Source organism: Lepisma saccharinum, chromosome 20 (assembly GCF_977018435.1).
Source record: "Lepisma saccharinum chromosome 20, izLepSacc3.1, whole genome shotgun sequence".
NCBI lineage: Eukaryota > Metazoa > Arthropoda > Insecta > Zygentoma > Lepismatidae > Lepisma > Lepisma saccharinum.
Window position 1 is genome coordinate 17,438,399 of NC_139248.1, and position 23,018 is coordinate 17,461,416.

At 37.3% G+C, this 23,018-nt stretch overlaps 2 protein-coding genes across 2 annotated transcripts in view; one reads left to right on the top strand and one right to left on the bottom strand.

The window, feature by feature from the left end:
* Nucleotides 1-22,058, bottom strand: part of LOC146003537 (pyrokinin-1 receptor-like) — a 42,067-nt gene extending 20,009 nt beyond the window's left edge. The window contains exon 1 of the mRNA XM_083141831.1: nt 21,665-22,058. The gene's annotated coding sequence lies outside the window, so the exon portion shown is untranslated. The remainder of the gene's footprint in view (nt 1-21,664) is intronic.
* Nucleotides 7,431-20,568, top strand: LOC146003360 (uncharacterized). Its single transcript, XM_083141640.1, has 3 exons — nt 7,431-7,564; nt 9,662-10,800; nt 20,513-20,568. The coding sequence occupies exons 1-3, from the start codon at nt 7,431-7,433 to the stop codon at nt 20,566-20,568; spliced, it is 1,329 nt and encodes a 442-aa protein (XP_082997766.1).
* Nucleotides 22,059-23,018: the final 960 nt, after the last annotated feature.

Sequence of the window (23,018 nt, forward strand, 5' to 3'; positions counted from 1 at the left end):
ATTACGCCTGTTTATTTGATGGAATTCTAAGTGAAAAAGAAGAGAGGAAATGGAGATATTAATACTAACATTTATTGAACGTTTTATCCTGGATGCGAACCCGGCTTCTTAAAGGTAAGTGATCTCACTTTGTATTTGTTGAATATGTATTTAGTGTACACATTTGTGCCTAATAAAGAAGTCCAAGAAAAATGTATTTTTTAGCTAATACGTTTTAGAATTATTATTTTTTTAAGTATTTGTAGGTGTGTTTTACAACAAAAGAGCATTTCGGTATCAAAGCAGAGGGACACAAGAAAGAAAATGCAAGGGCATTAAATGAAAACTCCTTAACTTCATTAGGGGTAACATCTGAAATAAATAAATCAATAAATAAATCTAAGCGTACATATGGTGAGACATGAATCCATAGGGACAAAAGTATATTTTTGGTGAAATGGATTAGAATCACTGCGTGCACCCTAGAAAGTTTGATAAAACACCTCAAGTGTTTTTCTTAAGAGAAGTGTAATACTACCAAATAGGACCTCTGGCAAGAAATCGCTAATAGGCGGTGTGTGCCAAACAAAGAAGACGACGACAACCTATCTCCAGTTCTCAAGGGCATTTAGTGGAATGAGTGATTATAAAGTTTTATTTTGGATTTGTTCAGTAATATGGTGCAGGCGATAATCGTTCAGGTGTGTATATGTATATGATTAATTGAATTAGGTTATTTTACTTACCTTTTTGTCATTTTAGTATATATATATACTAAAGCAAGATATATATATATATATATATATATATATATCTTGCTTTAACCCACGGAAATAACTATTTCTGCTTCTGCATTTTTCAGCAGTGTACAAATACGCCACAAGCTGCTTCTACATGGAGCCAATCAGATTCGCAGTGTTCGATTTAAGGGAGGGGTAGGAGGTTAGAACTACATTTTACAGCGGAGGTAGATGAAGAAATTGGGATCCTTAAAACTAGCGTGAATGGGAATCTCGGTCTTTTACGATTGGTTACAATGGAAGGAGAAGGTTCTTCGCTATCCAAGGGAAGAAAGAGAAAAAATCCCGTTCGCATGTTTTTCTCCTTTGATGACATACGACGAGAATCTCACTGTCTTATTCCGGGCTGCGGAAAGAAAGTTGCGGTAAGTGCAATCTTCGGGCAGGTTGAAATGTTTCAGTTCTCGCCGTAAATTCCGTTATTTAGGATTTCAGGATGGGACTTATCTTAACTTGTCGAATCTCATAGCCGTCCTAGACCGAAGCCACCTTGATCGTGTTATTACTATTTAAACATCATAAGTGTTTTCTATCTTATAAGTTACATTCTTCCTCTCAATTGTTCTGCCAGTGAGGGTCAACGTAGAGAACGTGGTCTCGAAAAAGGAAACTGAAAACAGCTCGTCTAAATGTCGGAGAGCCTTAGTTTAGAGTGCAATGGGGTTATACGTCGTATAGAGCGACCACAAGGGGAAAAAAAACGCCGAAAAGTGTACGCACAGATTTTCCTTCTTCCATTCAGCTCTGGCCATAAGAAAGCATGCTTTACTGTGCCCCTCTCCTCCACGCGAGAGTACGGTGCACGCGAGCCGCGAGTCTGCTCAGGTTTATATCCTTGTGGTCCCACAGTAGTTTCTGTTCATTTCTGCAGGAATTCAATCTTATCATAAAAAACTAACTAAACTTTTTGCTCTGATTGTCGTGGATTAAAAAAATGTTAGGATGCAGGCGAAAGGAAATGGAAAATAATTAACGTTTGTAAATTACACGTAGGATTGTGCACGAGTGCACTCTTGCTCACACATCACATTCTGCTATGAGCCAGCGTATTTAAAGGTGCTTGAAGACTATGGGCAGATCTTTTCATGTCTGCAGGTTTGCCTTGGGAAAATTCAAATGCCTAGTTTCAATACATTAATTAATTTAACTTTATTTGGGATTCTATGAAATTATTTGCATGGAGGTGCATATAGAAACGTTCATTTCATCATGTTAACGTTTGAAAGCAACTGATATAGTCTGACCGTGGGCAATAGTTGCTTCGGCATTTCAAAACTCGGCTGCATATGCATGTGTGGGGGGTAGAGGAGTATTTTATTTCCTATTTCGGCAATTTTACGTAGCTTTCCTACCTCTTCAGTTATTTACTATGTTGAGGTTGAATAGATATTGGGACAAACTCAATGGTACGTCCATACCTTAGCCAGGGTTTCAAATAGCAGCTTAGCTGATCAGTCACGGAGCAGGCAACGACTTTAGTCTTTACGGTGTTCTTCAAGCAGCAATTTTAGTATGGTGTCTTGATACTAATTTTTTCATGGCCATTATTTTGTTGGCCGTGACGATATAAGTTGTTATTGAACATGGTATCTAAAACTCAAAGTTTGCTGATTTACGTGAATGCTGAACTCTTACTCCAAATTGAAATGAATGCAATACTCCTTGACTACTAAAAAGTGATAGCGATACTTGAAGTGAAGGTCGGCTTCCCCGATGTCGCAGTGGTAGCGTCGTCGCCTTGTATTCCAGGGGTCCCGGGTTCGATACCCGGTGGAGGCACACAGTGGTTCGGATCCAATTTTATAAACTGTAGGTTCAGTTCCGATTAGCCTTACTGTGCATAAAGTCTGACTCTTAAACGTGACTCAGTCTTACAGATAAGAATTAGAAGTGGAAAAATGTCGATTTACTTCAAATACCCTTCAGAGGATTTTTTTTTTAACAAAACTGAAAACCGCATTTTTGTAGTTACGTTCGTCTGATTCCCGTAGGACGATAGGTGAAATACGTTTCCCGAGAAATATTTGAAAGGAGTTGTGTTAAGATGTCAAGCATGTAGCCCACAGCCATGCTGTATGATGAAAGCATAGAGGATAAGCCCCACACTTAATCTAGGTTCACAACAAAGATAGCGACTGAGAGGCCTAGCGTAATGAAAGGCAAGGAAAACTGTTAATCATTGGAAGAGACAATGAGTTTCATGTTTAGATCATTCTATCATATGTATAATTAATGAAATTGCTTATAAAAATAAAAAATGGTACAAAATGCTTCAAAGTAATTGAAAATATCGTCTCCAGGAAAAACCGAGAAAAGGAATACGCCCATTCAAACTGCAAACCTCGATTTGCATACTATATAGAAGGAATTTCCACCACATACTTGAAATTAGTTTGAGAAAATCTAAAATACGAGGAATCCCTATTCTCGTGTTGCTATTTCCTGTCAAATAAGAGGCTGTTGCGGTCTACTTCCGCGCTATACATTGAAGAAACAACGCTTTATACTCCGAAGTAGATACCAATGGTTCATGGACGCCCGCATTTTTTTTCAGGGAAGGGCAAGCAAGGTAGTTTTTTCCAGGGGGGGAAACAAGGTGCATATCCTACACCATAAGTGTTGTCTTTTAAAAAAAAACATTACTTTAATTTGAAGTTATGTTCATGCAATAATTAACATATATTATTGTAGCTGAAATGACATTATATGTGTGATATATATATAATTTTTGGTTGACTTTCATTTTCCAGGGGGGTCGTCCACCCCTTGCCCCTCTTTCGGACGTCCTTGCAAAGGTTCTATTTTTATTTCGCGTCTACCACTGTTAATCGCGATGATAAAGGATGCGATAGATGATGGAAGTGGTATAAAGACAATATCTTCTAGTCCAGGTTCTAATCAGACTTTAGACTTCGCATTGTATTACGCTAATTAATTTGCCACGGGATCGGCTACTTTGTGTTTGTCTGCTCATCAAATGATTAATTAGTTATTCAAACTCTATAGGTAGCAAAGCGATATAAAATAACGAAACGGAAAAAATCCACTTGACGTCTTGTAGTACTATCATCAACCTACAATTTCATGCTCACAAATCCACACAGGAAACTTCTTGTGGCATTAGTTTTGCGGAATGGCCTTGGGAAATAAAGATCGCCCATTTCCTTGTTCAGCTCTAGACAATTCAGGTGCCTTATCGAAGCTGCTCTTGAGCACGCAGGGTTTCTAACCTACTTCGCCGTAATTCAGTTGTTGTATCTTGATCAATATGCTGCATTGAACATTCCACTCAGAAATCCCATCCTATTCAACAGGGCGAGCTCACTACCATTCACGATTTTCGTCTGTATAAAGTTTGAAAAAGAAGAAATTTTCAGAAAACTCGTGTCTAATGTATTTCATTCTTTGATGTTTGTGTACAATTTGTAATACTATTAGTAATTGTAATACAGCGCGTCATTTTACTAGATATTCAACTAGTCTCTGTAGAAATAAGACAAAAAAGGAAGGAGGCTACTTAATGAAAAGGTGCAAACTGCTAATTTATAAATCTAAAGTCACGAAAAGAGTTCAGTCAAGGTCACGCCGCTCACCTAGTCTTGCCAGTAAGTAGACACATCCATATTTCGTTTTTGACGAAAACACGAAATGTGAAATGACATGCTGTAATGTTAATTTTTCATGTTTCTGAAAGGTGAGGTGCATTTTCCTACCCTGTTTCGTAACGAAATGATCTGCAAAATAAGAAATACTCCTAAACACAAAATTAGTTTATTTACCGATGCGATACTTTCTGAAGTTTGAAATATCCTGAGTTAGGTAATTCACGGAGAAATGATTAATTCTGCTGTAAATATTTGAGAAGCATAAATTGACCCCTTTATACAGAATAGACTTAATACTCTCGTAACTACATAAATGCGTAGCGTTCCAACAGAACTGATATGCTACGAATGTACTATAAGGGATATACTTATTTTGTGTAATAAGCGCAGTTTTTTAATCAAATTTAGGATTATATTCAATTTGTCATTTTATACACCACTTTTGATCAGATTTTTCACCGCTATAACAACGAATTTTTATTTTATTTAGCGCATTTGAACCCGAAAATTGTACCGAAATTTTGTATTATTTACCAAAAATATATGCCTCTTCTACCAATAAGCAACAATTTCAGCTGACGAAATCAACCGCATACGTACAGTGCGATGCACTAATATTGCTCGGCAAATTGTCCGACTATTTTCGTTATTTTTCTCGTACATCCTATGTGTTTTAAGCGATGGATTTTTATGTATACTGGTGCAGAAGTTGTCAACAGCTTGTTTTGAGTTTTCTTTTAATTCTTGAAGCTCTTATTGGGTCAAATAAAATGCACTAACATGGTGATGGACAATTTGCACGGTAATACTCATGGATCCCACTGTACAACGCGCGAAGTGTCGACTGAGCAGCTAAGATGTGTGGCAACCCTGTAGGACCAGGGGTGTGGAGGAGACAAGGGGAAGCTCAGACTTTGACTGGACTGTTTTCGTGGAGAGAGCAATCGTGGGAAATTCCTACTATCCATTAGCTAGTATATCCATATAAAATTGCGGAGGATGGTTACATTCTAACATTCCAAGTAGGACCTTTATTCCATCACTTGAATTGTTTAGTAAAATTTATTATTTTAATTCGTATATGCAAAATTGGACTAAATTGATCAATTTGATGGAGTGGTAAGTTAAATTTTACGTTTGGTACATACATTATATTTCGTCAGAAACCAAATGCTTTATTGATGGCGTTGCGGGCCAAAACTGAACGTATGAAAATATTTCAGATCAAATTGTGACTTTACTGGAAAGACAAAATATCAGGTTCAGGAAAGATTTCCGTGGGTTGTAGTTTATAAAACACACACCTCTGAATGGGTGTCCAATATGTCCAGGATTGAATTGCAGTAATTGGTTAATATCAAGGAAATAGCGTTTATAACAGGGCGAAGCAATTAATGACCTAAAAATAAAATTTTAAAAATATATCATTTGTTATTAATTCCTTAACAGTTGATGAGTTAATTTTTGATAAATTTAATGGATAAGTGTAAAATGTTTAAATTTACTACAACTTGTTCGGAAAATGGAGTAATACACACTGTTAGCAGCAGTGAGATTAATGCAGAATTGGCAAATACGTGAGATTTAAAATCATTTTTTTTAAAAAATAATTTTATGTTGTATTGTTACAGAAGACAAAAGTTGCAATGGCTTTTCAGAATAAAGCTGAAGTAATATGATCAATAAACACTTGACGGAGATTCTAAAATAAAAATGATTGTCTGCTAGTAAAGACGTGTACAGTACGATACACAAGTATCGTGTGGGAAATTGACAAAGATTACTTTTGTTAATTTTTTTTCTTGCATCGTGCGTGTGTTTGAGAAATAAATGCTTGTGTAGAGATTCAGTTGCTTGTCTGGCGCTTTGTTCAAATTCGCAACTCTCATTGGGTAAAACAGAACAAACGCGATGGTGGATAATTTGCTTAGTAATTAATACTTATGCATCGAAATCAGCATGGAAAAGCTCCTCTATACTCTCATTGAAAGAACTGAAAGATACTGAAAGCAGTGTGTCCTAGGTTTACTTCAGTCAGCAAGAGGACATTATCACATGACAAAATTTGAAAAATAAGGGTAAAAGATATTCAATTAATAAAATGTCAAACTCTACAAAAAATCTTCAGAAAACTACTATAAATGTTCAAAATTACCTAGAATTGACAAAAGTTACTTATCATTACTTAAGCATTAAAAATTCAGAGCAAATTTGCCTGAACAAATTGGCTTTACTGAACAAAGTTTTTACGCACATTGTTCTTGCATTGGAGCAATCTTTGCATCCTTTTTTTAAAATTCAAAATCAAATTACTTGTTCTATTATTATAGTAAAAAGAGCAAAAGTGTGCCCATTCATCATATCACTCATCCCCAACTTCGCAATTAGACAAAATTGGCAGAAAAGCGAAGTAAAATATACTAAATCAACTCAAATGCATATCCCAATCATTGACTTTCAATTTTTCCCAAAATCTCAAAATCCATAAGCACAACTTTCTCCCTATAACCTGTAGAGTTTATCTAGAAGTTAGGCGAGCTTGTACCGCAAATTAGTCTTGTTCTGTCACTTATCACCACGCCCCCCTCTATAGTTGCCTCCAGCTCGTTGTCCTGTAAATTCTCCACACGCATTGTAGTCTAGCTTTCCCCATGTTCAAGAATTTCGACGTATTTTATATTGGGGAAGGTCCACTATGTGTAGGGTATTCTATAGTATTTTAATCAGGCGTAAAAAGTGCTGGGATTCCAATTTGTGACTAATCTCCATACATTAAGCATATTGTTATATAATGACAGTTAGTGGTCTCCATATATTTACGTATATGGGTATATTGTACGAATACACAAACTCGCACATAGATTTTACTTTGATATTAATTCTTTCAGTATGAATAAAACTATTTTCTTTATAGGGAGATCATAGTGGTAACCTAGAGAAACATATCAAGCGGAGGCATCAAGATAAGCTGTCATTTCTGCAGAAGAAGAAAATGAGAAATGCTATCTCTAGTAATCCGAAAGCCAATATTCTCCTAAATGTAAAGATGACCGCAGACATCCTCAGGCAGTCTTGCATCCGACTCATCTCGGAGCACGGACGTCCTTTTTCACTGATGAATGACCAAGCATTTCAAGATATAGTGAATCCTCTTTTGGAAGCGATGCCAGCTTCTGACAGGTGCGTATTTTCATCAATGTCGTCAGATTGTCCTTTACATGTATTCCTTAGTATGTTCACATTGTATACGAATGAAATTATTTTCATTGTTAGTAACGGACAGTCTTAATCAGTGTTCGGAAAGTTACTCGAGTCAGTTGCTTGGTTCAAAAAGTAGGTTCGGTGCAGCTACTCAATTTAAAGAATAACTTACTTTTGCAGTTACTTTCTGTTGGATATTTTATTGCGAAAAATTGAACACACCCAATGATCATTAATTACAAGAAAATAAATATTTAAGAAATTTTATTTTGGATTTTATGTCTGTGGTATGTCATCGCATTGTAATATTATGACAACAATCAAGATTAAACCAAACACTGAAGTTTTAATGAGCAACTAGAAATGACGAATTGCAACAAAGCGTGGATGTCCTAAATTCAAAATGGAACGAAGCCCAGCTTTCTTGCCTTAGTAGGAGATTCCGAAAAAAAAAAAAAGGAAACAAAAGCGTCCAGAAAAGAAATAGTTGGAAGCTAAACTACCCCTCTAAGAGAAAGGCCCTTAAATCAATTTGACGTATACAAACAAGACTAATTATTCAAATGCCAACAACTCTAAGCTGATTTTTCAAAGGATGACGCTTGGTCCGCGCATAGTCCATCGCAGCTATTTCTGGCTTTCAAGACAGAACCCACTCCTTAACTAGCTCAACTACTGTCCTCGCGTAGCTGGGCAGGACTGAAATTTTGGAGGGCTCCCACCAGGAATTTAACCCTGGACCGCTAGCGCCAAATGTTAAATCACTAATAATTTGGCTACGCGGGAGCCCATAGTTGAAACAGTGTTGCCAAATTTAACTTTTTCCCCCAACGCTACAAATTTTAAAGTTAAAAATTTGTCTTAAAGAATAGTAAAAGTAACGTCATAAAGTTACATCTATTGCAAAAATGAAACTCTGCTACGGTTACAGCTACCTTCTTTAGTTAGAATTCCTTAGAAATTCATTTCAGGTTACTTCAAATACATTGATTTTATTGATCCAGCCTCATGTAATGAAGGTAGAGAGTTCTGTATATCCTTACAATGTTTAGAAGGAATGCAATTACGTTAAGTTAGTTTTTCAAATAACTGTAAAACTAGTTACTCACTGACATAATCATGAGTAATTTCAACTGCAACAGTTACTCTTTGAATAAGTAAACTAAGTATAACTGTCTGGAAAAGTAATTTTCTGAAGACTGATATGTATGAGACACATTTTTTCATCAAATGATATTTAACACACTTTTGTACACTCAAACAAAACTAATTAATATAAAGTTTTCAAATATTATGTCAAATTTTCCTCAATTTTACAAAGTTGTTACATATACAGTGCGTTCGTTTTAAACTCTTATAACACAGGTTAGGTCGGAATATGTAATATAAATACTGTATAATTGTCTGCATGCTAGACGTTACGGGACGAAAATGCCGGCATCTGTCCCATATCACGTGCTAACTCTGCGCAGAGACAAAACAAACTCACTGTACTCCATATGCCTAGAGACAGGTTATGCTAACATTCTGTAGCTTTCCAGTGCTGGATGGAACTGAGCATGCAGTACAACTTATTTAGATATCCCCTATATACTATTGTTAATATATTTTAGAAAATAAAAAAAATATCGGTGTCACATATATCCTTTTCACAGCCTTAGGTATATCTGAATGAAGCAAAAAGACCTATTGCCAAAGCCCAGTGCTGTGACCAGGGAGGGTGGTGTTATAACTTCCTCATTAGTTCAAACTTTACTAAAGAGCGTTGATTGCATCAAATAACACTGTTTATTGCATGCAAGCTGCGTTAGTTTCTAGACACACTGATAGAGGTTAACCTATTATGGTTTTAAATAACAATCTTTTTCACTTTCACCAAAAAAGTGTTCTGCTTTCTCATATTTGTAGCATTTGCCTAGTTGATGAAAGCTTGATAATATAATTAATTCATACTATTTGAAAAATATTTTTAAGAATTTTAATTCTATTTTGGGTTTGAAACAAATGTCTTGAAAATTTCAAAAATCAAGAAACAACTTATCAATTAAGGATTAAAGCAAATTTTATTCTCTGCAGGTTTATCGTGAACAAGGAAGGTGTACGGAACATGCTATTCAGTCAGGCCCAGCAGATCAGAGAAACAATACGCGGCGAAATGGAGGGAAAATTGATACATCTAAAAGTTGATTCTACTTCGAAAAATGGACGATCATTCTTTGGTGTCAACGTCCAGTTTGTTGTAAATGGGGCTCTCCAATTGCGTACTTTGTCAGTTCAAGAGTTATTTGTGTCTCAAACAGGTAGCAATTTGCGTTACGAATTGTTGAACATTCTGGATAAGTATAATGTGCCCGTGGAGAATATATATAGTTTAACTACAGACACTGGAGCAAACATGATTAAAGCCGGGAAACTTATTGGGGAAGATCAAGAAACAAAGATGTCTAATATTTCTCAAGACACTTACGAAGATGAAGATATTGAAATGGAATTGACGAGTAAAGATTATCGTCTCCAATCCGTTCGTTGCGCGTCGCATACTCTTCATTTAGTCGTGAATGATGCTCTCAATTCCATTCCTGAAGTTAAGGATATTATTGTGACATGTCAAGCAGCATGCCGTGTCTTACGATCGCCTACAGCACGGCGTCAATTGAATGCAGAATCACTGCCGGTACCATCCCTTGATGTCCCGACAAGATGGAACAGCACAAATGATATGCTCCAGTCACTTTTTACACTTAAAAAGTTCATAGGGGATTACTATCAAGAGCAAGTTAAAATAAAGCAAGAAGACTGGATATACATTGAGGCTATTTTGACGTCACTGGAACCAGCCAAAGTAGCCACAAAGAGGCTGCAAGAAGAACAGCTTCTACTTGGCGACTTCTACGGGATATGGCTGGAGTGTCGCCTTAAAACATCAACAATCAACACAGACCTTGCACGCCACATAGTAGAGGGCATGGACAAACGAGAAAAACAAGCATTATATGTCAATAACGAAGAGAGACTTCCATCATTATTTGAGTATCCAGGATTTCTTGCTTCTATTTACATGGATCCCAGGTACTTTTCTGTTTTAAGTGAAGAAAACATCCATGTGGCGAAGGTGTATCTCCAGAAGTTGTGGTTAAGACTTGAACACATGAAATCCTTATCAGTGTGTGGAGAGGTAAAGAAACAAGAAGATTCCAGCACTGAAGATGATGACAGTGACCATGTCACAAACTACTTAAAGAAACAAGATTTATTGCGGCGGAATACCATATCTGCACCAAAGTTTAATATTGCGTCATTATTGGACACTTACTTTGTTTCAACTCGAAGACTGAAAAGGACTGAAAATGTTCTAAATTTCTGGGAAATTAGAAAATCAAGTTGTCCCGAATTGTACATTTTGGCTTGTATTGTTCTCTCTACTCCTGCAACACAAGTTAGTGTCGAGAGACTCTTTTCATCTCTGAAATTCATACTAAACCCACTCAGGTGTAATATGGCAACCGAAATTATTGATGACATACTTGTTATTAGAAATAATTATATTTTCATGAAAAAAAATCTAACTAAATCTTCATTAAAAAGCAATCTCAGAAATAGCAGCACAGAATTGACTACAAACATTGTAGCAAACTTTGTGGAATCCAATGATACACCACAGAAAGATCTTGTACAACATGTTGAAAATGTGGGGAATATTACTGTCTAGATTAATAATGTATATAATTACTTGATTTTTTTTGTGATCTTATAGTTCATTATACATAAGTAGCTGTAACCAAAGAAAATCTTTTCAGAGGTTCCATAAGAAGTAATTTAATTAAAAGAACAATTTTGCTCGTACTTGTTTAATGTTTCCTAGTAATTAATACATTTAGTTTTGAGTAGCTGTCTTACCTGTTCACAAAATTGCACAGATATACTGATGTTATACAAGAGTATGAAATATATTTTTATTCATGTCAAATTTGTGGAATTCTGTTTAGTTTTAAATTGACACCTGAAGGAAATGACAGTGTATTTGCTTTGTTTTGAAAGATACAAAATTTCTCTAGTTTTTTAAGTAATAAGGTCTTTTTTCTCCTTGTTTTAGAATTTACCTTGGAATGATTAAGAGAATAATAAAGATATTCAACAAAATTTTAAAAACTGTTTCAATATATACTTTTCAGAACCTCCGTTCTATTCTTATGCTTATACAGTACGAATGCATACTTTAAATATATGTATATTTACATTTTTTTAAAAAAAATTGAGCTTCGATGTTGTAGGGAGTTGAATATATGGCAAATATTGTTATTCCTTGGTTGGTGAACAAATCCTAATTTTCTTTTATTGTATTAATTCCCATGATATCTATTTCTTTGTGAGAGATTAGTGTAAATTTTTAGATTTTTTATGATAAATTTGACAGCCATTTTAGAATGTACCTCAAAATGTAACATTTAGAGCAAATTACTCAGGAACACCACTCAATAACAGACGTTACTGTTAGCCTCCTAATATGTAACCTAAAATCAATTCTTGTTTTTCAAACACGCTACTTCCTAAGGTTAAGTTTAGTTCTCTTGTTATAAAATTCTCTTAATAAAATATCAAAAAATGGCAACATCATTGTCATTATCTTGTCTAAGTAATTATTGCATGGCATCTGATAAATTATCAAAAGACGCACGCAAATGCAAATTAATGTACATTAATTACCTTGATGGACGCACGTGTCTGCCTGTGTGTGTATCCAAATCAGCATGTTACTTTCTAATGTTCTGGACAATGAGTTTTTGAAGAATGGAAACCGAATAGTCAATCACTCTACTACCAAATCATCCCGTGTAACAGCATGGAATGTAAATGGAGATGACAAATAGCATCCACATATCTTTTGAACTTGACTCATTTTGTTAGAATCAGTCGTTCCACATGTCTTATCGATACCTCAAAAATACTGAACCCACAATTGTAATATTAAAATGGGCTCCAATAACTATCAAAGTTTAATTTTTGCATGGCTGAGTTGGGGTCATGTAAATTCTTGTCCTCGCTAAAGTACAGTATGCGTACGTTGCACAAGACTATATAAAAACAAAGTAAATTTGTTACACACACATAAGTGCGCGCCCGCAATTGCATAGCTGAAAGTCTACTGAACACACACACACATCAACTTTCGAGCACTAACGATGACCATTGCCATAAGCACAATCTCTGGCGTGTGTCCAAACATGCACTTCTATGTTCACTATCTAGTAGTAGCAATTTATGGTAGAAATCAATGGTCACTAAAAGTGCATGTTACAACGTCTGCCCACACCTGGGAGTTAGGAATGGAAGACATCGCCATTATGTTATTAAGTGTCCTGTTCAAAATGTCCTTACTTTTATTTTTAAGAAATTTGCCAGAGAACGAAGCGCGATAGTTTTCAATTACATAGAAAATGATGCACCCCCTCAGAGGAGTAACCACAAATTCTTGTCTGCGGGGGGAGTACTTGGATAAACTATTAATAATAGTAGTAATAATGGCACTATTATTATACGTACACAATTTATATAGCCTATATTAATACATTACATAATGAATTCATTCGCCCCCACAACAAACAACAAAAAATATGCCTCTGAAATGTGTGCGCTTCTTCTCCCCCAAACAATTGTTCATACATTTAAGACTCAACTGTTTGTAATAGTCTGACGTACTTACTTCTTGTTACTTCTCCCTCTGGTAATTTACAATGCATTACAGAAAATAAATTGCTAGCGAAGCGATCAAGAAAACTTTTAGATCCAAATTTTTGCAAACTGAAAACAATATTGATTTAATATGGCGCAAAAAAATCATGGAGGCCCATGACATTCTCTTTTACATTTTTTTTTCTATTTACATCGTTCGGCGTCCAGGGCTGACTGCCGCCGTCCCCTATACATCGACCACAAGGAAAAAAACCTTGGGACGAAAAGTCCCCGCGCAGCTTTCCCTTCTTCCCTCCACCTCGGGCCATAAGGAAGCATGGTCCACTCTCCCCCTCCCCTACAAGCGGGAGTATGGTGTACAGGAGTCGTGGGTCTGCGCAGGTTGTTTTGCTCATGGTTCCACTATAGCTAAGGGTTTGAAATTGACAAGACTGTAAGAAAAGCAGATATTGCGAGCGAAACGAGCTAGACAATTTTATATAACTTTATTTACATTTGTATAAAGATATAAATCGAAAGGGGGCAATTGCCCTTCTGTGCCTCCTTGCAGATGCTCTTGACCGTCTGGAAGAAATAATGCACGAAAGACGTGAAAACTAAATCCGTCTTTAGTATCGTTTTGTCCTGCAACTCTTAGATTCTGCAACCTTTCTTTCCATAGTTCAATGTTTGCAACCTTACCCCTTAGAATTGATTTCCGTCCAAGGTTGAGGCCCAATCTCCCCCCCCCCCCCTGTGGTTGCGCCACTGCACCTTCTTTAGCCGTAGTTGTTTTGTGAACTTTCATTGGCTTAAAAATACTTCATTTTCTTCAAGAGCATAATATAGTTTAATAACCGGCGATAAAATTCCTCTCCCCTAAATTTCTGGATTAAAGTATAATAATATAGGGGCATGGAAATCTGAAAGGGGGGTGCGGATGGCCACCTCTCTCCTTTAGAAAACGAATGTCAGCTAAAAGTATATATTTCACACGTATAATTTGATTCCAGTCATAGTAATTTACATTAATTATTATAATGGGTATGCAGGAATGCGATAATTTCGAATTCAAGTGGTGTTTCTTGAGGGGGCAACACTATTATCGGGGTAATATGCCCCATGGAAAAATACCTCGCTTCTCCCTCCGTCGAAAATATCTGCAGACGTCCATGATTAGGGCGGGGCATTAACCCCCCCTTTGGACTTCGTGCGCACGCCTATGGCTACTCATTTCTACACTACATGGAAGGTTTATTCAATTTCGAGCCAAAAATGTAATTTTCAAATCAGGGTTTTTAAACGTCCACGAACCCATCAGCTAATGGGTTCTATTGGGTTCCGCAACAATACCGGAACCTGTTCTATCACAGTGTAAATTCGGTCCAAGTTGCGTATTGTTTCATTTCAAATATGGAACTTAGACCGTCTTTAAATTGATCCGGAACGAAGGACCCTGTGCCGTATTTCAATTGATCCAGAAAAAAGGTTCCTGGAACTTATTTAAATACCTTAAACATAAAAAGGCTCTTTACGGTCCAGATCCATTTATGCTTGCTAATATTCCCTGCTGAACCTGAATTGAATTGATTTAAAATTCCTGATCCTTTAACAACCCTGGTGGAAATTCATTAATTTACAAACAACCATATTTTTAACGAAACATTAATCCCACACAATATACTGAGTTATTTTTCGCAATGTTCCAATGAATGGCAAGAGATTTGGGCTATTCCTTTTTCTTCCTTGATGTTTAATAGATTATATTTGTCACGCACCTATAACGTTACTAGCAAACATTTGTGAATTGTTCTTTCCTTGTAACGTTAACATCTACCATACTGAATTTATTTACGTTCCTTATGCAGATGGTATGTACCCAACTGCATTTTGTTCCGTTCCGCTACAGTGGTTTACATTTTGTTACATTCCTATGTAACGTTAATTAACCATATTGCCTTTCACTTCGTTCCGTTACGGAGGATTGCATTCATTACGTTCCTATGTACCGTTATTTACTACCATGTTGCATTTCGTTACGTTTTTTTGTAACGCTAGTATATACCACAATGCATTTCGTTACTACGTTCCTTGTATCCTTGTAACGGTAGTATATACCATATTGCATATTACGTTATGTTCCAATGTGCTCATTTCGTTCCGTTCCTTTATAACGTTAATATCTACCATAATACATTTTGTTACGTTCTCTGTAACGTCAGTCTGTAACATATTGCATTTCGTTACGTTCCATGGGTACCAGCAGCTGAACCATACTCTTCCTCCTACAAAATGGAACGTACCGTGTAACGCAAATTGGGTACGTTACGACTCCCTGTCTGGAGGTCTCGGGTTCGAGTCCCGGCGAGGGCATGTGTGTTTTAATGTCCGCAACAGACTTGTAAAGAAAGGACATGTGACGGGTGCAAAGAACCTTAGTGTTGACGTACCCATAAAAATAGCGAATATTTACAATATTTAACAGTTTTATTTAATTATTTACATAAATGCTAACACAAATCGCAGGCAAATAGATTTACTTTTTTGTGCTTGCTACAATATTTTACTTTTTAAATTTAATTTTGCAATAATAAATAAACACATAGCACGCCGTTGTTTAGCAATAATGCCTTTGATCATAGCCGTTCCCGCTTTCGCAATACAGACTTTTGAAACTCTTTTTAGTAAAAAATGTTAACAATACTCATAATTATATACTTAGTATAGCTATATAGTAATAAGTAGGGACATTGAATTATCGCGATGCGCGAAATCGCGAAATGTGAAAAGAAGATGCAATTTTGAACATTCTGCACGTAACTACATCCCAATGATGAAATATGCATGAGTTTCAATCGCGAAGTAATGCGAAATGTGTGCTTTTCCACGAAATGAACGCTTTTTCGCGAAATAATCGTGAAATATCATTAAATTAAGTAGAAAACACGCAAAAATCGGCAATCGAGGTTGTGCGCGCAAACTGTCGATTGGTAACGAAACGTTTGCTTAAAGTTTCCTACCACTTGCAGCTGAAGAACGTTTTATCTTCGATCACATCAGGAAAACGCTGCAAATTGTAATTTCCCATGCACACAATCTCAGTTCGAAAACTTCGCTCCCTGTCAAGCTGCATTCCTTTCTTCCCCCGAATGTCTACTCAACGTCCAGTTTCATTGGACTTGCTAGCTGTAGCAGCGATAAGATTAGTCTGTTCCCGCACATCAAGGGAAACAGTGGTGTCATTTGTGTTCAGTCATGAATGAATTTTGTTTATCATCATGTAATTTTCAACGTGTGTTTGTGTATGTGCAGTAGTGATTATTTCATTTGTTGGACAGCAAGGATATCCTTTAAATACATACAATGAATAAATTACTTGAGATATGCAAATTAGAAATGAAGTGATTTTGTGTTGATGTTTTCTTTTTGGTTGGACAGCTAAGTACTTGTGTATGTGTACAGTATATAAAAATGAAGTAGTTTATCAATTTATAGCTCTTTTGTATGTTGTTTTCTCTCATAATGAAAAAGTGTTTGCCAATTTTTTTTTCACCGCTGGTATATACCGCTGATCTAACATTTTATTTACCGCTCTCCTCAGTTTTTATTTACCATAAATGTGTGTCCCTAGTAATAAGTCATGTGTTTTGCTGTCTCCGGTCATACCCCCCCCCCCCAAAGTTGATGGTTTAGCGGTCTCAGCCCCCCAAATTTGATGGTCTAGAATATTTCAAATGTGTATTTAAAGTTAAGTTCATGTGGCACAATTCAGAGTAAACTTTACAAGAGAAGCAAAATAATACATTAGATCCTCTTAAGCAAAATTATTTGAGGGGCTCTGCCCCACATCATTAACATTGGGGGTGGGGGAATCGAGCCCCCTCCCCACAAGTCCCATGGATTCGGCGCCTATGATTAGTTCTCAAAGTAGTGGTAGTGTCGGTCGTGTATTATCTGTCGTTGCAGTTCCGTACCAGTGTAGACGGGTTTTGGGAGTGAACAGTTAGAACGCCACCAGTGCATTATTGCAATGGAAAATAATAAAGTGTATATTTTGTTTGAAATCACTCAAATAAGGAATCATTATGAAGAAGTCTTCTTTGCAGCATTTTTGGTAATTTCACGTACGTGTTAGTCCATATTTTGCGAATTTTTAGTCCATATGTATGTAGCTACATACAAAGCCACTTTTCAGTACATATTAATAATCCTAGTCCTGGTATAGCTAATGCATGACGTTTAAAACTCAACGTTAGATAGACATAAATTCTCTAATTTTCTTGTTGTACGTAACAGCTGTGCATCGGAGCACTCCAGCGATTTTTCTATCTGCTCCATTAGCAACACTGCTTCTTGAGTTGTGTCGCGCATCGCACGGCAGAAATATCTGTGTTGGGCTATACGTCCAGTTATTTGAAGATTATAAATAAAACGAACACAAAAAACATGAACAGGTCATTCAATTTATTCTTAAGAGAAGTCGGTTTTCGAGGAAAGTTATTTGACCGAGTGACGTCTTTTGCAAATTACGTAAATAATTACTTAAAAAAATATTACATTCAGTACTAAAGATCATAATTAGCATTAGTTCATATCTAATGATGACACTAATATTATAAATTAATACTAAATGTCTGTTATATCGGAGACATATTAAAATCGGATATTTTGTGTTTCGGATGGTTCTTACTCACCAATTGCGTATTGCGGAACATAGTTGAAGGTGCCATTATGCTTTTTACACGAAAATAACATCGATTATTCACATTACGAGTAATTCTTTTGGTTCCTTTCATCCGTTGCAGAACATACAATATGGTGCGCACAGCTGTGGATCATCGCTCGTCGTGCTTGTGTTTTGTCGATTTGGAGTGGGTATGCAGTGTTTCAACCTTCTTAACCGAAAAATACCTACTTTCGTGTTCATTATGTCAATACAAACCATTGACGGATAGCTCCAAAAACCATTAACGATAGCCCCACAAACCATTGACGGATAGCCCCCAAAACCATTCACGATAGCCCCACGAACCATTGACGGATAGCCCCAAAAATCTTTCAAGATAGCCCCAAAAACCATTCACGATTGCCCCACGAACCATTGACGGATAGCCCCCAAAACCATTCACGATAGCCCCACGAACCGTTGACGGTTAGCCCCAAAAACCATTCACGATAGCCCCAAAAACCATTCACGATTGCCCCACGAACCATTGACGGATAGCCCCAAAAATCATTCAAGATAGCCCCAAAACCATTCACGATTGCCCCACGAACCATTGACGGATAGCCCCAAAAATCATTCACGATAGCCCCAACCATTCACGTTAGCCCCACGGACCATTTCCGGCAAGGCTAGGTTAGGTTGGGTTACGTTAGGTAAGAATAGTTAAAAAAAAAATCTCGTAAAAAAAGGCACGTTTGGAAACACTGGCGAGACCGCGTGACTTTCGACGCTGGCGCCATCTGTAGATACATAATGGAAACAACGGCATAATGTTGTCGCTTTGCACAAAATGCAAGTTTATTATATCAAAAGTGCTTATTTCTTGTTGTGGAGCATTCTACGGTGGGAAAATACCTCCACGAACTTCCAAAATGCTACAGAAACTCATCTCCGTAAGTAGCTTCTTCTGTAAAAATGAAGAAATGTGTCTCCGATATAACAGACATTTACCGTCAGAGAGTAAATCTGATACTTTGATTTGAATATTGTATTAGTGAATTTTTGTTTTTCTCTTTCGTTGACGTGCATTTATTTGCTTTATTTTACCACAGAGAAATGCCAATATTGATTATTACCTCTCATGAATTTTACATAAAGTTGCATTCGTTATCCTTGCATTCATTTATATGATAAATCTGGTTCTAAGGTGAAAATGAACAAGTCTTGTAAATCAAACGTTCTGAGAACGTGTACTAAAAAATAGACAACGTTAATATAGGCTATGTCGGGCAAATCTAATCAAGGAGAGAGCAGTTCTGTGCGTCTACGCGTAAACAACGATAGTCTATATTCTACACGTAGACTATTTTATACACGTAGATGACGTAATCTATGTAAACAACATGGCGAAAGGTGATAACTTAGCAAAGGGTGCCGTGGAAGTAAAACAAAATTATACTGCGTATCAGTTGCTGATGTGTGAGGAGAACTTTTCATACTCTTTCTTCCAAATTCGAACAATTTCTCACCTAGGAAGAAACCTAATACAGGATATATTCTAGTGTTTTATGGGAAAAAGACCACTCTTGCCTCACGACTGCCATCTGTTGTTGTTTTTTGCATACTATTTATCTTCTTCCATAGTTGATAATAGAAGAGAAGAGAAATTTTGTTGTAAATAGGATTCTTTTCAGTTCGTTAGGAAGCAATATAGTTGAAAATGTCGCTTTCTTTTCATGAAACCCTTGAAAATTAATTTTAATTCACTTTACATTGTCTGTGTAGTCTATGTAAACTACAACCCAACGTAATCTACGCGTAGATTACGTGTGGACAATGCATGTAGACGTAAACTTATAATCTACGGCACATCACTGGGAGAGAGTCATAATAGTTCAACTAGTGCGATGAGTATGCTGTAAGAAATCTGACTTTGTTACATCTGTGGTGAAGATGGAGCTACTGATATAAGACTGTAACAATTGCAGAAAATGTGTTTGGCTTATTTTACTTCGCTTTTCTGCCACTTTCGGCTAATCGCAAAGATGAGGATGAGTGATGAAATTGATGAAAGACACTCACAAGGAACACTCATGCCCAGGCCAGGATTCAAAATCGGAAAACCTACATTTCAAGTACAAAAATCAGTGTTTTTAAGAAACTTTTCAGGGAAAGGGAAAATTTCAGTAATTTCTTTAAGCATTGGGATATTATACATTACCCCCAAGTCTAAAATGTGGAACTAGCGATGGGGAAGCAGTATCCAGAGGGGGAACCCCCTCTCATCCCAGCTCAAATACCATTTGCTTATATTTATTTTTATAATTGAGGACTAAAAGTGGTAAACGTTGTAAGTGCCAAAAGCGAAAGTGTTGGGAAATCGCATCGTTCCGCACATCAGCCCGTATGAACGTGCACACTAGTGACCTCCTCTTTACACGCCCTTTGAACTACTTAGAGGGCTACCAGCCACATTTCACGTTTACCACATTATAAAGCATGGCACATTTCACAGTTTAACGTGGAAAACGGTGTTTGAATTATTGTGGCACTTACAGCGTTTACCAATTTTAGTCTTCAATTGTTTGCAGAACCACTAAATAATTTTACCATGATCCGCCACCGACCAATATCAGTGCAGATGTGAAGGCAGTTCACGTCAAGTTGCAATATGCAAGGGGTATCTTTACCTAATTTTACCATGAAACTTATAAACATTAAAAAAATGTTATTAATTTCCTCATGTAAGTTCACGGTCTATCTTGATTTTTAAAATAACATTCACTAATTGTTTTTCGTGGAAAAAATAAGCTGTTTTAATCAGTAGGGCGCCTGACTGCCACGCGGAAGATCAGGATTCGATTCCCGGGGTAGTTGACTTCGACTTTATCCCCGTATAAAGTGGCTCTGGGGCTCACCCTGCCTCAAATCAATGGGTATGTAGAGGCAACCCTGAGGGGGAGGGGAGGGGGTAAAGGCGGCCGGAGCGTGTTGCTGATCACATGGCCTAGATCGAGAATGCATGGGACCCTACCCCCATATCCCTTAAATGCGCCTTCATGGCACGGTGCTACTGTACGGGGAACTCTACCTTAATTGAACTAATATTTAAATAAAAATCTTTATTAGTACCATCATTCATTCATTTCTTGCAGTGGCGGCGATTGGGTTCCGAAACGGGGGGGGGGGGGGCAAGGACAGTATATTTCCCTCTTTATATAAGGTTTAGCATAGTGCGGGGGCAAAAGTGGCGAAATGGGGGGGGGGCAACTGCCCTCAAGCCCCCCTAATCGCCGCCACTAATTGTGATAGTCCTTTCATCAGTTTCATCTAATTACCGTTCATCTTCATCTTTACGAGTAACCAAAAGCGACAGAGAAGCGAAGCAAAATAAAACAACCAATCAGAGGTGTTTTCAGCTTTTGCACTGATGATGTTTGAAAGTACGAAACATTACTCATTTCTTTAGGAAATTTAAGCTTTAAAGCCTAATGAAAATATGTTAACAAATTTGACTTTTCTTACGGGTGGGGGGTAAGTGCTTTAGCCTACTGGAGGGGGAGAAAGGATCCCTCTCCTGTTGATTCGCACCCTGTCTTAAGCTGGTCAAGATTTGCTCTATCGAAACGCACGGTTCAATACGCAATGAAAAAGGGGAAATTATAATGCACCCAATTAAGATTGCATGCTGCTAAGAACTTATATTGCCACTAACATTCAGAAAAACATGGATTTAATCTTACCTGTAACCAAAACAGTTCCAGTGTTTTGACTCTCAAGATGCCTTCTGTAAATCCAGCACGATTTCATGTCCTAATGCATCCTGGTTGTTGCACAAGATGAGTTGTGTTGCCACATTCGAACTGGATTCTCAAGTCACATTACTTTCCGATCAACCTTTACTTGCACTTGACCGAAAAGAGCACCGTTTACACTGGTTGAATAACTTTGTGGATTCACATTGCACGGTTGAATCAGTTGTTAAGACGTTCTTAGCTCGATTCTTCGACGCTTCCTTGGTTCATCTCGTCTCACATTGCAAGAACTTTAGAAAAGGTCTGTGTTCTGGGTCAGAGTATATTTTGGACGGCTGCAGTGTGGTCAAGAAACCAACGAAAAGTGATTCTACATGTTGGAGAACAGGCTTTTGTATTACGTCATCACGGACAGATAAGAGGAAACGTTGTATCCTGTCACGAGCATCATGATTATAATACTCCCCTAGAGAATTTGCTACACACTGTTGCCAACCCTTGGCACAAAAAAATCGCTCAACTTCCGCCTGGTAGAAATTCGCTAAATCACAGACGCATGCTAAAATTATGTGCGACGGGAGTGAATCTCCCTCATGGCGTAGTGATAACGTATTCACCTTGTAATCAGGAGGTTCAGAGTTCGATAGCCGGTGGAAATGTAGTGGTTCGGATTCAACTTTAAACTGTAGGTCTAAAGCCTTTTCGGCGAAAGAACAAACTTGAAAATTCTATTCTTGTCTTCTCTGTCGAAAGAAAGGGGAGGGTCACGTGAACCGCTGAACCAATCGGCTTTGTCCAGTTGCCGTGGTGAGGGGAAATTCTCGTAATATTCTGCGTTGCCAAATTTCTCGTTTCGAGTCATTTTCGAAGCAGGTGGCTCCCTCAACAAGGCCAAGCACGGCGAAGCCCAATAGTTTCCGCCGCGTGACAAGCGAATGGGTTTCCGATTCCCTGCCTCTGTCTGAAATGCGAGCGACTCCATGGGGCTTAGGGGGGCTCGAGCCCTCCCCCCCAATGTTAATGATGTGGGGCAGAGCCCCCCAAATAATTTTGCTTAATAGGATCTAATGTATTATTTTTCTTCTCTTGTAAAGTTTACTCTGAATTGTGCCACATGAACTTAACTTTAAATACACATTTGAAATGTTCTAGACCAGTGGTTTCCAACTTGAAAAGGTCCGAGGGCCAAAATTAAATCCAGCAGTTGATTGGCGGGCCGCATTTTTTTTGGGGGGGGGGGGCGGGGATTAAAAATTACAAAAATTGTAAGTACTGAACTGAAAATGTAGTACTTTCGCATGACCTACATTTCTAAAATGAGGCAATAAAAACAATGGAATCA